Source organism: Equus caballus, chromosome 6 (assembly GCF_041296265.1).
Source record: "Equus caballus isolate H_3958 breed thoroughbred chromosome 6, TB-T2T, whole genome shotgun sequence".
Classification (NCBI taxonomy): Eukaryota; Metazoa; Chordata; class Mammalia; order Perissodactyla; family Equidae; genus Equus; species Equus caballus.
The window spans coordinates 20,184,780-20,201,958 of NC_091689.1; the positions used below are offsets into that span (position 1 = coordinate 20,184,780).

Genomic DNA, 17,179 nt, shown 5'->3' on the forward strand with positions numbered 1-17,179 from the left:
GCCCGGTGGCATAGTGGTTAAGTTCATGCACTCCGCTTCAGCCGCCCAGGGTTTGTGGGTTCGGATCCTGGGCATGGACCTACACACTGCTCATCCAGCCACGCTGTGGCAGCATCCCACATACAAAATAGAAGAAGATGGGCACAGATATTAGCTCAGGGACAATCTTCCTCAAGCAAAAAGAGGAGGATTGGCAATAGATGTTAGCTCAGGGCCAATCCTCCTTGCCACAAAAAAAAAAAAAATTCCCTGCAGAACCAAAATGCCCCACAGTCACAAATCACCCTTCCCCGACCCCAGTTAACTTAGGTCTTTAAGGATGTGAAGCTTGTGAATTTTCCTGGTCTCTGCTCTCACCTTACATCAGTCTTTCAGGCCTTATCTCTCCTTATTAGCACCTCCACCAGAAGGACCAAGATTGTGTAATAACCCTAACCCTGAAACTCTTTCTGAAGCTATGGCTGCAGGTGAAATTTAAATTTCCCATGTGATCCCTGTTCTTCCTCGTGGCCGGATGGTGCACACTCATATATATATATATATATATATATACGTACCCTGCACCCTGCCCTCGTGGTACCCACCCAGGGCTTCTGGACCTTCCAGATTGCTTTCACACACCCCATATGCATCTAGAAGCTCTGTTCTCATCCTTAGCACATTTCTTTGGCTTTTCCCTCCTCTAGCCCCAGCCACCCTCCAAAATAGCAGCACCTGTCGCCCTATCTTCCCTGGGAGGGTCCCCAACACCTCTTTTAACTTGCACTCAAATCTTTCTGGCCTGCTAAACACCACTTGCTTACTTTGGCTGGCTGTTGGGAGGATGCGTTTATCGTGGCCTTCAGAAATGACACCAAAGCAGCAACACCTGGGAACAAATGCTCATCACAGGCGTTCCTAACCCCATGTGAAATGCCAAGCTCAGGGAGTCATCCCCTCTCTGTCCCCAAAGAAGACCCTGCTGGTTCCCATCAGACAGTTTCAGATGCTGCATCTCTTCGATATAAGAATTGTCCCTACTCCGTTGCGTGAGAATATTGAAATGTGCCCCAGAGACCCCACTAACAGAGAGAGAACTCAAGGAAGTGTCCAGAGTGGAATTTGTCATGTTCTGTGAATCCTGCATAAAATTTTGAAAGTTGGCAATTAACATGTGTCCTTCTCAATAGTATCCATCACGCTAAAACCGCTCTGCTTGAAATAAGGAAAGAGCTGAGAAGTACAGAACTGCTCAAAATTTATTGATCAGGCATTTCCTCCTTTTCACACAGGCAACAGGTGATTTTCTTTTTCCTTTTCCTCTTCGCTTTAATTCCTGCTCAAAAGCAGTCCAGGAACAATGCCTAAAATGAGTTGGGCTTTAACTTTATACAGTTGGACAATGTATGAAATGTCCTCTCATTGATCTCTCACAATAGCCCTGACAGCCAAGTATCATCCTTGTTTGGTAGATGGGGAAACTGAGGCACAGAGAGATTAAGGGGTTGGCTGAAGATCAAGTACCCAGTAAGCAGTTAGCCCAAGGTGAGAATGCAAGTTCATCCACTGCTAAGCTGGAATTCATACACGTGATGGGGTCCTTCCTGCCTCTCATGTGAATAGCGAGACAGTAGGACTCCCTGCATATGGACCTTCTGGCCTCCTCGGCTCTTGGGCAGGCTCTGGGCCGTCACGGGTGCTGCCTCCCATGGGTGTGGCTCCCCCTTCTGCCCTGTGGGAGCTCCTTTCTCTAGCAGGACTGTGGGTTGGGGTGAGGGGCACTTGGCCGCTCTGTTGGCTTTGGGTCCAAATGCTCTTGTGGAGCAAGCTTGTTAAATTTTATTCAGGTCTGCCAAGAAATATTTGCCTGTTTTATGCCTTGCTGACACCAACAAGTTAGAAATGTCCCAGGATACGACAATTCTGCGTCACACGGGCCAACACCCCTCCCTCTGGAGCCATGGCAGGCATGACCAATCAATCACTGAACTCATGAGGCCTCAACATCTTGCTTAGCCTGCCTCCCCAGGCAGCCGTTAGTCACTGTCCAGCTTTGGCCAATGGAAATCTCTCTTCCATCCTGGCCAAACTCTGGGCTCTGGGCCCTCACATGATCTTTCCTGGCCCTTTCCTTGCAGACTTTGTGAAGACTGAGCGAGATGAGTTGTCCAGTGGGCCCAAGTCCCTGAAGAGCCTCACCAGCCACGACCCCATGAAGCAGTGGGAACCCACCAACAGGTATGGGGGGTGGGGGACCCGCCAACAGGTAGAGCATGGGGATTGCAGGGCATCACTACACACTAGTCTGGCTTTGCAGACCTGGGACCCAGGAGAAGGTAAGTGGAGACAGAGAAAGGAACCCAGAAGGAGAGAGGAGGCTCTGGCCAGGAGAGGAGCTGTCCAGCTCTGAGGCTTCTGACGACAAACCCACGGCTCTGGGGATGTTGGCGTGACCATGACGGGGCCTGGGAGAACCTTCTGTGTTGGACTCTTCAGTTCCATGCAATAAACACTGGTTGAGCACCAACTATGTGTCAGGTTCCAGAGAAACCAAGGCAAGTTAGGTGCAGTCCTGGACTCAGGAACTCACAGCCTAGTGGAAAGATGCCCAGTCCAGGAGGAAGCATCTGCAGAGATGAGTGCATGGAATGGGTGCCGTGTCTCCCCTGGACAGGGGACATCAGCAGTCGTGGCTCTGTAGCCAACAAACCCCATCCTCTTACTACGGGGAAGAATCATTAGGGGAGAATGCATGTAGGTTGCTCTTGGCAGAGACTGGACTAGGAAGAATCCAGACATTAAAGTCCATCTTACTACGGGATAGCAGTCCCCAAAGAGCAGGGTCACCTCAGCTCGCTGATGTGGTCTCAAGTTCCAGAATCAAGCCAGGGAGGGTTGTCACGGTCTCTGTGCCAGCCTCCCTGCCGAGGGGGCAAAGCTGTGCCCGTTAGCCAGAGCAGAGTTCCAGAAGCCACCGCAGAGCCCAGCTTACTCCTCCTCTCCTTTCGGCCCCATGCTCCCTGGCCATCCAGCCCTCGCCCTCACACCCACCCCACCCCCTGAGGACCCTGGAACTCCGCTCTCCAGCCCCTTCCCCAGTCCACTTCCAGCTTCTGACAGCTGTAGCCTGGGCACTAAGGTATTCCCTTTCAATCTTTTTCTCCCACTATTATCCCATCAGTGAAGGCTTCCTAGTTCTCAAATGTCTGCTTGCCTCCAGAATCAGGATCAGTGTAGGTCAACAAATGGTTTTCCATTTGACTGATATTAGAATTATCACATTTCTTAAGGAGGCGTCTACGGATGGTGGTGAGATGTGCCGAACCAGGCTGGTTGAGCAGATGGGAACTGGGGAGCATTATAACCTACAGACTCAGAACTCTACTAGTTAGTTCTCATGTGAGCACTGCCTTACAAAGGATAACGTTCCATCTCTGAGAGGTAGCCCAATGTGTGTGTCTCCTAGGGTGACCTCATCCAGGGCTGGGCCATCCCCTCGACAGCCTTAAGCTGACTCCCCCACCTTCAAGGCTCCAGCCTTGACCTCTGTGACTCCAACCGCGTGGCCATCTCCATTCTGATGCCTCACACACAAACCTGCAAGCTGACCTGTCCCAGATGGAGCTCTTCATCTACCTCCGTGCCACCCTGTCCTCCCCTCACACTCACTCAGCCCCACCAGCCTCGCCAGCCTCTCCTTCCTTCTCCCTGCTTGCTCACAGGCCTTCAGATGGTTCCTGGAACAGGTCAGGCCCCTCCCGCCTCAGGGCCTTTGCACTTCCTCTGACCACTGTCTCCCCTCCCTTCCCTCTTATTTGTCTCCTCAGCTAGGCATTCTCTGGCCACCCCCTCCCAGTTGGTCCCAACCCTCAACTGGTCTTTCTCTGCCTCTTTGGTTACTCTCAGTCAGACTTCAGCACTGTCAAAATACCGTGTCTCTCAGTCACTGAGCTTGTTTTGTTCATGTTTCCCATCAGATGTGGGTTCCCTGAGAACAGAGACCATGGCTGCCTCGCTCATGACCACATTCCCTCCTCCTGCCCCAGGGCCTGGTGCTTACAAGGCAGTCAGTAACTATTTTGTTGTATGAATGAATGAATGAATGGATGACTCCTGACCAAAAAGTGAAGTAGCTGAGGAGAACCTCAGGGGCCCCGAGGGACATCAGGGGACACTGTCCTCAGGCTGGTGCTGACCCGGAGGAGGGAAGAGAGCCCTGAGGTGCAACTTTGTGTGTCTCCCCGCAGGATCCCTCCGTGTGGTGGCTCCAGCATCACTGAAATTATCAACCCCGGCTACATAGGGGCGGCGCCCTTCGGGCACATGAAGCAGACCCTGTCCCCCGACCAGCAGCCCACAGCATGGAGCTATGACCAGCCGCTCAAGGACTCCTCCCTGGGGCCTGGCAGGGGCGAGAGCCCACCAACACCGCCCTCCCAGCCGCCCATATCACCGAAGAAGTTTTCCTCCTCGACAACAAGCCGAATCCCCGGCCCCAGGACGCAGGAGTCAAGGTGAGCTTTCTCTTCACCAAGACCTCTCCCTGCCCTGGTTTTCACCACCAGGAAACCCGGCCCTGGAGTGGAAGTTGCGTGAAGGCAGGTTTGTGTGTCCATTCTGCTCACTGGTTCACCCTCATGGTCTGGAACACGGTAGCACTCGAGAACTGCGTGTGGAAATCTCCAGTTCCTACCCTATTGGTGTAAACTTGAAAGATTTTTTTAAAATAGGATACACAATTTTAAACATACTGACAAAGAAAAACACACTCCTGTAAAAACTACATTTATTGGAAAATGCATTTCTATAACCAGTGAACCCTTAGGCACGACCTACTCCATGGAGGCTGCAAGGAACAGAGGTGGGAATTTCCATGTAGCTGTGCCTCCCCAGCTCCAGGGTCCTCCCTCTCCTCATGCACGAGGGGACCTGTTCCCGTGTGCAACTTTCCGTCTGTCCTGTTGAGGATGATTAGAAAAAGCAGCAGCTGGGGGTGGGAACGCCAAAGGCAGGGAGAGCAGCTAGCCTGCAGAGGGAAGGGGTTGGCTCTGAAACTTCCAGAAAGACCAGGAGTTAGAGAAAGCTGACCTGAGTCTAGAACTGGTCCAGGCAGCAGGTGCTAGGAGGATGGGAGCCGAGGAGGAGACCTGGCCAGGCAAAGCCACAGCCACTTGTCAGTCCTCTGGATGGAGGGGCGGTTTACAATTTTATTTCTTAAGCTTTTTCTCTAAAAAAAAAAGAAAAAAAAAATGGAGAGATGAGTGGAAGAAAGGAAGGGCTGGAGGAAGAGAAGAGGACGTGAGAGAACAGGATAAATATACAGGCCTGCCCCCGAGTTCAGCCGTCTCTCTGTACCTCTAGTTTTCAGAATTTGTTGATAATATTCTGGGATTCTGGTCATTCTGTAGGAAATATGGGGGAAGGAGAAACAGCCTCAGTTTCTTCCCCTGGAAAAAGGAGGAGAGAAGCCACCGTATGGTGGGTGGTCATGTGCCTCTCTGGTGAAGGTCATCTCTGGTGACCCCCAAGAAATGGAGCTGCAAACAACCGCAAAGAACACGGAGCTTATTAAGTGGAATGTTTTTGAGTTCCCAAAGTCAATGTATCTTTGTGCTTAACAGCTGGAACACAGCACACAGCTTAGAACTGGGCGGGGAATGTGTTTCACGGGTGACAACTTCAGGATGGGAGCAGAAGTAGGCAAGGGGCCCCGGAGTCAGGTGCTAAGCTCCCTTCTCACCAAGGAGGTGATTAGATACCAGAAGCCGGCAGCTTCCACACCTGCCTGCAGCCCTCTTTACTGCTCCCGGCCCCTGGCTCAGCCTGAGCGAAGGCTGTGGAAAAGGGGGTGTTGGAGCACCCTCTGTGTCCTCCCTCCATTGCCGCAGACCCAAGTAGGGTGACCAGCCATCCCGGTTTGCCAGACTGTCCCCATTTCAGCACTAGAAATTCCGCGTCCCAAAAAAGCCTTGGACTGGTCAGCCTGGACTACAGTCCTGTGATTAGAAAGAGGCCCTTCTCAGACTCTGCTCATGCTTCACTTCTTTAGGAAAGAACATGCTCCAGAATCTGGAAAGGGGACTCATTTGGCCACAGGAATGAACTCAGTGCCCTGGATATTGGCTCCTTTATTCTACCCCCGGGGCCTATATGGCAGTCAGTTCCTTGTTAGCATTGGTCAAGGAAACGACTTATAAAGGAATCTTTGTGCTTCTCCCTGGTTTCCCCTGCCCCCGCCGGGCCTTCCCCTCTCTGAGAAGCCCCCTCCTGGAGGGAAGACTTGACTCGCCTCCAGGGTTCTCTTCCCCGCCCTGCATGGAATTCTCTGAGGCAAGGCCCCTCCTCCTATCTCAGTCATTGAGAGTGGGCTGCGGGTGTCCAGCCGTGCATTTTTCTTTTCTCCTTGCCTCTTCATCAGAAACTTCTAGTCAGTGCCACTGGTACCTCCTTCACCTTCCTCCCTGGGCTAACTCATAGCAGAGGTCTCTGAGGATCCAGACGGGGGTGCAGAGGATGGCCTGAGGTGCGGGGGGCAGGGGGGCTTTCCAAAATCTTGGATCGAGGCCCTGACGTTTCTGCTTATGAAGCTGCTTCCACGTCTTTCCAAAGAGTAATGAGCAAAACCCGAGTCTACAGGCAAGCCCCCTTTGGCACATCCCTAAGGCTACCCTCCCTGACACCCCACGTCATCTTGTCTCATTGGCTCCTGTGCAAGGATGCCGTCTCACCCCGTGCCCTGAGCCCACACCTTCTTCCCAGAGAGTCTATTAGCCTTGGCCATTCAGCAACTTCTGAGCAGCATTTCAGCACACATTCCATCAGTAAGAGGTGTCACGGCCTGAACAGTTCAGTGGGTTCCAAGGGACCAGCATTTTCTTCATGACAGCTTCCTTTTCTGCAGAAACCAGAACCCAGAATGCTCCCCTGGGAGATAAAGACATTGGACAGAAAGCAAAATGTGTCCCCATACCTGGTCCTCATGATTTGCTCAGAAGGAAATCACCTTCACTCAGAGCAGTAATAAATCAGGAAACAAACAAAGCAGCTCTTACCTACTTTGGGTTACAGCATGCACTTCCTTCTCTGCCCAGAAGTCAGACTGGCCTGTTTTCTGGCTACTGGCTCTTTTCCCCGGTAATGGATCACATCTCCCCAGGCTCCCTCGTATTTTCAGCATGACTGCTGTTTGTTCCCTCCGGCTCTATGTGAGGAAGTGAAGGAAACCGTCCCCCCCAGGGGCTCTCTAGGGAGAGGACTTTACTCCGTTGGGAAGAATACTGGGTTAATTGGGAAATGTTAGCCTCCTGAGCACAGATTTTGCGTGGCTCACTGTGCCTGGGGCAGCATCTCACACATAGGAGCCTCCTACACCTCTGTTAAATGGAGCTCCTTGACCTGGGACCCTCGAGTAGCACAGGTGGTCACTGAGGAGGAGATCTGGTCACCTGCAAGGATTCTGTTCCCCTGAGCATTGGGACAGAATTTGCCAGAGGCAGCAGAGGAGAGGCTGTGGGATTTTGGGGGGAAGCCAGGAAGGGAGATCTGTTAACAGCAGTGAGGGGCAGGGACTGGAAGACAGGCTTCTCTGGTGAGCATTGAGGGGGTGGTTTTGATATTTGGGATGCCATGGAACCCCGCTCTTCCCTTCGGTAAAGCCCTCCTTGCTCCCTAATGCTCTGATGTCAACAGTTTCTATGGCGGAAAAGTTCCGAGGCAAGAACTGGGCTTACCTGCGAGATCATCAACATCTGAGTAACACAGTACCTTCTCCAATTTAAAAAAACTTTTTTAATCGAAGTGAAATTCACAGAACCTAAAATTAACCATTTTAAAGTGAACAGTTGGGTGGCATTCAGTACATTCACAGTGTTGTGCAACCACCCCCTCTATCTAGCTCCAAAACATTTTTATCACCCCAAAGGAAACCCTATACCCGTTAAGCAGACATTCCCCATGTGCGTTTCTTCTGCATGTCTCCTCTTTCCCCCTCCAGGCCCAGCGACGTGGGGAAGAATATGGCGGAACCTTTGCCTCAGGAGGACCCACCGCTCACCAAGCCCGAGATGTTCGAGAACCCGCTCTATGGGTCTGTGAGTTCCTTCCCTAAGCTGGTTCCCAGGAAAGAGCAGGAATCCCCCAAAATGCCAAGGAAGGAGCCCCCACCCTGCCCGGACCCAGGAATCTCGTCGCCCAGCATCCTGCTCTCCAAAGCCCAGGAGACCGAAGGCAACAAGGGCACAGGCAAGCCCGTGCCCCCGCCAGCGCCCTTCCTCAGCCCCACGCCCCGGCTCCGCTCCTTCACCTGCTCATCGTCCGCGGACGGCCGCCCGGCGGGCGGGGACAAGAGCCAGGGGAAGCCCAAGGCTCCCACCGGCACCCAAGTCCCAGTGCCCGCCAAGAGGCCCATCAAGCCTTCCAGGTCGGAACTGAGCCAGCAGCGGCCGCCCCTCCCGGTCAAGAGCCCTGCTGTCCTGCACCTGCAGCACTCCAAGGGCCGCGACTACCGCGACAACACCGAGCTCCCCCACCACGGCAAGCCCCGGCCCGAGGACCCACCGCTCGCCAGGGCCGCCATGCAGGTGCGCTCAGGGGTGTGGTGCGCATGCGTGCAGGTGTGATACCACCACCATGCCCAGGAGGGCTCTCGGGTGCACATGGTGCATGTGTGTGATACAATTGCCGCATCTAAGAGTGTGCTTGGGTGCATGTGAGTGTGTATGCATGCATGTGTGCGTGCATGTGATACAACCACCGCGCCCAGGAGTGTGCTCCAGTGCACATGGGTTCTCATGCATGTGAGTGCGTGTGTGCACGTGCATGTGCATAATATGCCAACCTGGCCCAGGAGTAGGTTCCGAGAAACAGTGGTTCAGGAAGCGGCTCCTTGAGGAAGGGGGTGGAGTCAGGATCTGAACCCAGGCCTGTGTGTCCCCACAGTCCTTGCTCCTACATTGAAAGTGCTAAAGGAGTGGTTTCGATCAACTCTGAGCCCTCGTGTGCCCACCCATAGCATAAGCTTCCGTAGATACAAAGAGCTCAAATCACATATTTCGTTATCATCAAATTTTCCCAATATTTTGGAAACTTCAGCTGCAATGTCCCCATTCTTCCTATAAAATAGATTTCTTTCTGAGCAAACAAGTAGTGGTTAAGAACAGACTCTGGAGCCAGGCTGCCTTGGGTTTGAATCCCAGCTCTCCCACTTCCTGGCTCTATGTCCTGAGCCTCAGTTTACTCATCTGTAAAAGGGGAGTTATTGATGGGCCAGCCTTATAGGTTTAGAGGGAAGAGTAAATCTTACTATATATTATCACTATATGTTATAATGTAAATATACATTATATATTTGTATATATAAATATACAATGTATCTATAGGATATATACATTATGTATCATTTCCTATATACTGTGTATATATACAACATATGTACGTGTATATGAGAACATATCTGAAGTATTTAGCGTGGCGGCTCTTTTCGGCGCTCTGTTAAAGGAAGCCCGACGTAGCCCACAGTGTGCAGGCACGCGGGGACCTGTAGTTAAATCTGGCCTGGTGGGATGAAGGCGTTGACTGTCTTTTGCTCTTGTCCCACAGTGAAGCCCCTGGGGAGCTGCCAGCGAGATGGAGCCAGAGGAGCAGCACGAAGCCGCTCGGACCCTCTCCCGGGACCCCCTGCTGGCTCCTCCCACCCAGCTTCTGCGTGCTCAGCAGAGTGCGCTGCTGCGACACTTGGCACCAAGTGCCGAGGTTGGAAGGACAAGCGCACCCACTGGACAGCAGCCGACCCGCACACCTGGGCCCCCAGCTTGATCTTGGTACTTGGGACCCCAGAGCCTTGTTCCGGTCACCATTTTGAAGAAAGGAATTCAAGTGCGGATTTCTGGGTGGACATATAAATAATAATAATAATATTAATAATAATAATGGCTACGTGTATCGAGCACTCGCCTCGTGCCAGGTACTCCGCTAAGTGCTTTCCGAACATTCTGAGTTGAGTCTTCTTCAGCCAACCAAAACCACATTCCCAGACCTCCCCGTTCAGGACGCTATGTCCTGAGTGGTTTGGACAGAGCATTAACGTGAAGGCCGGTGCCCTCCTGGAGTGAGACGGGGCCAGCTGTAGGGAGCTGAAGAGCGAGTGGCTCATTTAGGGTACTGCGAACCTGGCCTCGTCTAGCTTCAGTGACGCCCGCTGCTTCAGCTAAAGCAGGGGGGATGCCACAGAGCCGGTGTGGAGAGCAGCAACCTCTCTGGGTCCTCTCAGTCCTTTAGTTGGAAGGAGAGGGAAAATCAGCTCCCACTCTCTGGGGGAAAGATCCGGCTTCAGCCCAGGCTAGAGATGCCCAGGCCCGTGCCAGGTCCCCCATGCCCTCCTCCAGATGGGCAGCCACCACCAGGCTCTGGGTCGAGCCGAGCCCCCAACACTTATCAAGCTAATAGAAGAGTCTTTGCTGTTGCTCCTGAAAGCCAAGCTCTCCCGCCTGGCTGCCAGGCACGGCTGGCATCTCAGTTCCCAGCTCTCATAGCAGGGTAGGCTTTCCTTTCCAGACTCCATGGCTTTCGGCCCTGCTTCCTTGGTTACTAGGAGAATAGATTGGTGATGTCTTTTCTTGTGTTGCTTTTTGACATAACAGAATTAATGTAGGAAACCAGATCCAGAAGAGTGCGTGAGTGAAGGAGGATGGGTACGCACCCCACAGCCCATGTGTGTCAGTCTGTGTGACCAATAAATTGTGCCTTTCTCTCAGCTCCCGTCTGTGTGGCATTTTTTCCTGACATTCAGCCACAGGCATGTTTCCAGGCTGTTGGGACTGAGGAGCAGCCACCAGCGGAGGATGTCAAGGCTCATGGTGGCGATGGGCAAGCATTGCCCTGTCCAGGAAGGACTCCGGAGAACCGGATTGACGCTGGACGCGGACCAGGAAGAGCACCACACATCCTTGTGGGACCCCAGGCACTCTCTAGCCATCCAACTTCCACCAGCATTGCGCCTCCACCCCCCACCGCCAGCTGTCCTGCAGCCACAAGTTCCTCCTGGCTTTTACAAGTGTTCATTGCTAAACTGCAGAAATGAAACAGATATAAACAACCCCCAGGTGGTGGACCCCCAGCTCCCTGCTTTCAGGGGCAGCTTGCATTGCCCATGGGTCAAGCAGCAGTCCCCAGCCCGGAAGGCCAGTGTGAGCTCTGCTTGGCCCCACTTCCAGGGTGCTGTGGCCTGGGCTCCTGTTCCCACCACCTCAGGGTACTTGGCCTCTGCTCTGGTTCACAGACACCAGGCCTGGACACCAGGCAGAGCTTGAGGAAGTGGTGCCCCTGACAGCCACGGAGCAAACCATTCTCTGCCCTTCAACGATGGCACATGGAGACTAGCAGGGGCCGGGCTGAAAACCCACTGCAACCGCAGCCCCTCACCCAACTCAGATGGGATCCCCTCGCCCTGCAGGCTCACTTCCCAGTCCCCCCACCGAACCCGACTTGAGCCCCAGGCACTAGCCTTCTGACTCAATAGGCCAAGGGCCAGGGCGGAGGGACAGCTGGAGACACCCAAACATCCTTTAGGCCGACCCCCCTACATCCATCATCCCAGGGCATTGAGGCCGTGGCACCTGGGGAAGCCTGTGGCTGCCATGCTGGGCTGCCAGGTGCCTGCAGCTACCCAGCCACAGCAAGAGCAAAGAGCGTGCGCTCCCATGCCCACCTAGAATGGACATCCAGGCCCTCCTCGCCAGTCCTGAGGGGGTCCCAGAGGCAGCAGTGGGGGGTGCACCTTGCACTCCCCATCACTTTTGCTCTGAGTTCCAGTCGCCTGAGCAAGCACGGTGCCCCTTGTTCCTCTCCCCGAAGCTCCAGGAGGCCGTTTGAGCACCAACCGGGCTTTGACTGTGAGTTCATGAACCACAGGGCCCACTGCGACGCCTGAAGCTGGAAGCACAGTGCCATTTAAGAATTTTCATCCTTGTCTTTTCAACTGCTCAGCCCTGTGCCCACCCCTCAGGGTCCCTGACCACCTTTCTCCCTGGGCTCTGGTCCACCACTATCTCTTGGGGCCCTAGGCCTCCCAAACACCCCATTCCCCTTCCTACAGCAGGATGAGAGGGGGACCTAGAAATTCCCACCTCTTTACCGCCTAAGGAATTCACCTCTATTTCATTTCAGCTACTCCTCATCCAGCGCCCTAACCAAGAAGGCAGATTAATTAACAAGTTTCCTACAAAGCTGCTCCCTACCCCTCTAAGCTGAATTGTCGCCCTCTGAGATTGCAGGAGCTGCTGCACGCACTTTTTAAGCAGCAAAATTTTCCTTCTTTGCATGATGCTATGACAGCTGGTTGAAAACAGCAGATTCTATGCCAATGGGAAGGTGTTGTCATCATCGTGGCCTGGGGGCAGCTGCGGCACTGGGTGCCCTCGGCCCAGCAAAAGGGTCGGCTTGCAGGCTCCCCCTCCATCCTGGGTCTTGCTTGCTTTTCCATGCCAGTTTTTCCAGCTCGATAGGAGGGAAATCAGTGAGTCATTCAGAAAAGCTCTCTCCCACAGCTACCTTCCCTAACCCCAGCCTACAGGTTCTCGTCTTCTCCGCATGGGCTTAAAATAGCTCCTTTCTCTGGCAAACTAATTTCCATGGAGATGCAGCTATCTGAAGGCCTGAGAGCTTTCTGCAAGGCAGCAGCCCAGCTCCCAGCCTTCACTCCAACAGAGAGACCCTTTATGATGCAAATGTCTGGTCTCACCCGCATAGGCAACCCCACCCTCAGCCTGAGAGTGGCACTCCCCCCTCCCGCCCCCTGAAAGGTCCCTTTTTGGAATATCTGCACTGTGCCAGGACCAGCACTGCCAGGAAGAGTGCAGGACAATTTGTTTTCTTGTTTTCTGTTTGGGAGACTCGTCTGCACTGGTCGGTTCTCTCTCAGGTCACAGGGGACCAAACCATTGGGCTTGTCAGCGAGTCCTTCCATACCTGGTGTGTACAGCTCAGGGTCTTCCTTCGTTCCCTCAACCACATGTTGGTGGCATGTGCTGGGCCGTAGGGGCCAGCACGTTTACTAAGGGGGCCCATGGTGGGGAGGGGTGGTGTATCCTGGGCTGTGGGATCAGACAGAATGGGGTTTAAATGTCTTGTCTTTCATTTCCTAAAAATCTGATCTCGTACTTGGCCCTCAGCTTTTCTGAGCCTCAGTCTCCTCGTCTGTAAGATGGGGAGAAAGATGGCTTCTGCAGGTGCGGTTGTGCTGACTAGGTTAGTCAGTCATTGGTCGTTAGCCCCCTCCCTGCCTGGGAGATGAGACAGCATGGGAGGGCCCCTCGGAGATCATCGTAAGGGAGCAGGAGGGAAAAGGTGCAGGCAGTGAGGCCTCCAGGGACTGTAGGAATGTTCTAGAAGGAGGTAGGTGAAAGCCTCACAGGTGTGGTCAAGAGCATGACTAAACAAGGCAGGAAACCAGGGGCAGGTTGGAGACGGGCGACTAGTTGAGGCCAGATGGTCTAGATGAAGCTGAGGAGAGGGTAGCTGAATCCAGGGGACTAGTAGAGGCCAGGGGCTAGTAGGACTGCTTTAGCTACACAGACCAGAGCTGCTCAGATTGCCTGAGCCAGTGGGAGCGGACGTGGCAAGTCTTGGAAAGGCACCCAGCCGCAGCTCAAGGGCAGTGCCCGCCAGCGCTCCTTGCCGTTCGGGACGTGTTGCCAGTTCCAGTCACCACACAACAGCCCATGACCAATGGCAGTTCTGGATGCGCCTGTCCCACGTGAGACCCAGCTCCGGCACCTCTGTTTCTCCCTCCATCGGCTTCTTCTTCCTACTTCCCTAAGCAAGTAAATGACTCCGAGCCTGTGCTGCATCCTGCAGGGACTGGGGGGCCACAGGGACTCGAGCAGACAGTGATGTGCTGCCCATGTGTTTAGGAAGGTCAAGAATAGGCTGAGGCACCTGGTGCGAAAGGTACAGGTGCCCACCTGAACTTGCGCCACCTTGAATGAAGCGCTGGCCTCAGCCTAGCCGGGAGGAGGAGGAGGAGCTGGATGACTGTGAGTGACAGGCAGAGACCTCCCACCTGCAGCCGACAGTGGCCCTGTGAAGGAGGGGGTAGGGGTGGAGGGGCACACAGAAGAGCCGCCCTCTGCATTACACGGAATCGTGTTTTACTGCATGGGATGCAAATTCAATTTTCCTACCTAATTTTGAGCATATCCCCAGAAACGGTTTGTCTTGCTTTAGTTATTTTAAAATAGTGTTCAGTTCCGGTGGCTAAAAGCACAAATCCTGGAGCCGGATTGCCTAAATGCCCTCAAAAGGTGCCAGGCTCCATGCCAGGCTGTGAACACCCGGGAGGAATAAGGCAATACCCCCATCTTCCACAAGAGGCAAACACCCAGCTAACAGTTCTGTGGCCACGTGGTAAGAGGTTTGCGGACGAAAGCCCTGGGAGACGAATTTCCTTCAAGACTTAGCTGGGAAAACGTTTGATGATTTAGTGTTTAGAGGGATCACTACCTTAGTGGTGAGGGTCTTGGGCTCTGGGGTCAGACTGCTTGGGTTTAGATCTCAGCCCCACCGCTGCCCCACCGTATGATCTTGGCTAAGTCCTTGACCTGGCATTGCCTCCTTTTCTCCATCTGTAAAAAGAAGAGAATAATGACATCAGCCTCATGGGGTCCTTGTAAGAATTAAACGAACTACTGGTGATAAATAACCTTGACTGTCCGTGAACCCTCAGTATACATGAGTTGTCATTGACATGATGATCTGACAAAAACAATGTAATTCTTCATGTTTCCATTTCAGCCTCAGCTGCTACAAAGGCCACTTATGTAGAAGCTCCTATAAGTTTTTGCCATTCACAACACCCTCTTCTGGGTGACTCCTTCATGCTTGGGTTCTTGGGCCAGGTCCTGGCTCCAAATCTGAAAAGCTGCATGGCCTTAGCCTGGTCACTCCCTCAGGACGCGCCCATGATGCCTGGGATGCCCTGTGTCTGCCAGAAATGACGTAGGCACTAGGCACCAACCAGCCCAAGCTGCCAAGCCCAGCCCCGGCTCCAGCACCTGGTGCCAGCAAGGCTCCATAAGCACCAGTCTTCTCGCTCCTTCCCCTGGTCCTCCTATGCTTTCCCAATCCTGCTTGGCCATGGATGGACTAGAACAAAGCAACAGCAGACCTGGCTCAAGCAAGTTCCAATTTTCAGGTTAACTCCTGGAAGAAGGAACCCATCCAGAACTAAAAATAAAGAAAAAGGCTTCTCACCACTGGGCAAAGTTTCTCAGCCTCGGCATTATTGACATTCGGGGCTAGACCATTCTTTGCGGCAGGGCTGTCCCGAGCATCATAGGATGTTGAGCAGCATCCCTGGCCTCTGCCCACTAGATGCCAGTACACCCCCCAGACATTGCCAAATGCCCCAATGGGGGAGGGGGAGGGGAAAATGACCCCCGGAAATGAATAACTGCCATACTACACCTCCCCTGAGAAAGAGCTATTCATTCTCGAAGGAGATAAGGATCCTAATTTCAACGCCTAACAACAGCAGCCAAAAGCAGGAAACAGGGAGGAAGAAGGTGCTCCCCACACATCTGTAGAAACATCGCCAGGCCTGTTAGGCTCCTTCCATTTCAAGGGACAAAGATGTGGGGCATCACCTCAGGGAATAGGGTCTGTCACCAGGGTGCACGGGAGTGAGGATGTTGCACAGTCCTGCCTCAGGGGAACGGCAATAACGCCCCCTCAGCAGTCAGGGTACAGAAGGCCCTCATACGCTCAGAGTCAGCCCGGGGCCCCCGTCTCAAGATCCCATCAGAAGCCAGCGTTTCTTCCTCCCTCCGTGATAGACCCACCATCTTCACCACTCTGCTGCCTCTTGTCCCTACTTGGTCCACAGTCCTGGCCCTTTTGTGAGATGTCCTACATTTAAAACTCCCAGGAGGTCAATTTGGGCTTGGGTAGTTTCCACCTGTCTTATTAGTTTGGGCTCCCCAGAAACAGACTCTGAGACAAAGACTCAAGTGCAAAGAAAGTGTTTGGAAGTAACTCCAGGAAACACTAGTAAGGGAGCAGGGAATTGAGACCAGGAGAGGAAGGAAGCCAAGAAAGGATGCGCCAGGAGCAGGGTGCTGTGGTGACCAACTGGGGCTTAATCGGTGGATGCCAGTGTGGAGCACATGCCTGCGTTGTTCCATCCAGAGAGGACAGAGCGGGTGCTTACCCACCAGCTCGCACGAGCCCCAGTGAAGGGCTACCTCTGGGAGGCATTCATTCCTCAGCTCTTCCGACTTATGCAGCACAGACAACTCCAGCGGCCAGAGAGAGCTCTCAGGCCCGAAGAGCCACACGTGGGAGGTGGGACTGACAGGAATGGCATGGGTGGGGCACTGATGTGTCTGCTCCATCACCCCATAGGATCAGCACTACGGGACAGAGTCCTGGAATCACGCCAGCCCACCGGCCACTGGCCTCTCCTATTGCTACTCTGTGCCTTTGGGCTGACATTCTTGGGTGCTCAGAGAGAAATCTCTGAAGAGATACTCAGTGTAAGCACATCCCAAACGGTATAATGAGAGCGTGAATATACCAATGGACAGTGGCCAGTCTATACACAAAAATAAAACTCTGACCCACAACCTGCAGCAGCCTGCCTTGTATCTACAGCAACTGGGCAGGAAGGAAGCCGGCTGTAAGTCAGACCGCTGTCTCTATGACCATGCAGGAAGCCAAACCACAAGCCCTGTAACAATTGCCCCAAATGGCCAGAGCTTTAATAACTGACAGCTTCCCTCTTTTTTGTCCCCATTTCCAACTTTGGATCAATTGGAGAAAGCCAAATATTCACCCCTAACCAGCCACATGGAATGCCCCACTTCTAATTGGCCACTCCCAGCTTCCCCAGGCCCACAGCCTCCCATCAGGGCACACCTGGCTCCTTCCCTTTTTCCACCAGAAGGTTCTCCCCATCCTGTGTCCGCCTGTGAGTCTCTGCCAAAACGCCAGGGATGGTGGCTGCGAGCTCTGAATAAATAACCTTTGCTTTTCTCCTTTGATTGGCCTCCGTTTGTTTCTACACTAAGTATGGTTCAAATAATTTATGCTAAAAATTTATATATGTTTATCTGGTATTAAAATTTAACCGAGAATCCTGAATTGTTTCTGGCCGCCCTAACCCTGGTCCATCCATCTGAGGATCCAGGTAAATGCTCCCTCCCCTGAA

At 53.2% G+C, this 17,179-nt stretch overlaps 1 protein-coding gene and 1 long non-coding RNA gene across 2 annotated transcripts in view; both read left to right on the forward strand.

Annotated features, from left to right (window-relative positions):
• The window catches only part of INPP5D (inositol polyphosphate-5-phosphatase D), a 123,203-nt gene extending 112,474 nt beyond the window's left edge, over positions 1 to 10,729 (forward strand). The window contains exons 24-27 of the mRNA XM_001495662.5: positions 2,118 to 2,217; positions 4,227 to 4,493; positions 7,973 to 8,558; positions 9,577 to 10,729. Of these exons, the coding sequence (XP_001495712.2) occupies positions 2,118 to 2,217; positions 4,227 to 4,493; positions 7,973 to 8,558; positions 9,577 to 9,579 (956 nt within the window). The 3' untranslated portion in view covers positions 9,580 to 10,729. The remainder of the gene's footprint in view (positions 1 to 2,117; positions 2,218 to 4,226; positions 4,494 to 7,972; positions 8,559 to 9,576) is intronic.
• A 2,015-nt stretch (positions 10,730 to 12,744) lies between these two features.
• On the forward strand, positions 12,745 to 15,236 carry LOC138924885 (uncharacterized). The gene is made up of 2 exons (XR_011440238.1): positions 12,745 to 12,945; positions 14,767 to 15,236. It is a non-coding gene; the product is annotated as an uncharacterized lncRNA (long non-coding RNA).
• Positions 15,237 to 17,179: the final 1,943 nt, after the last annotated feature.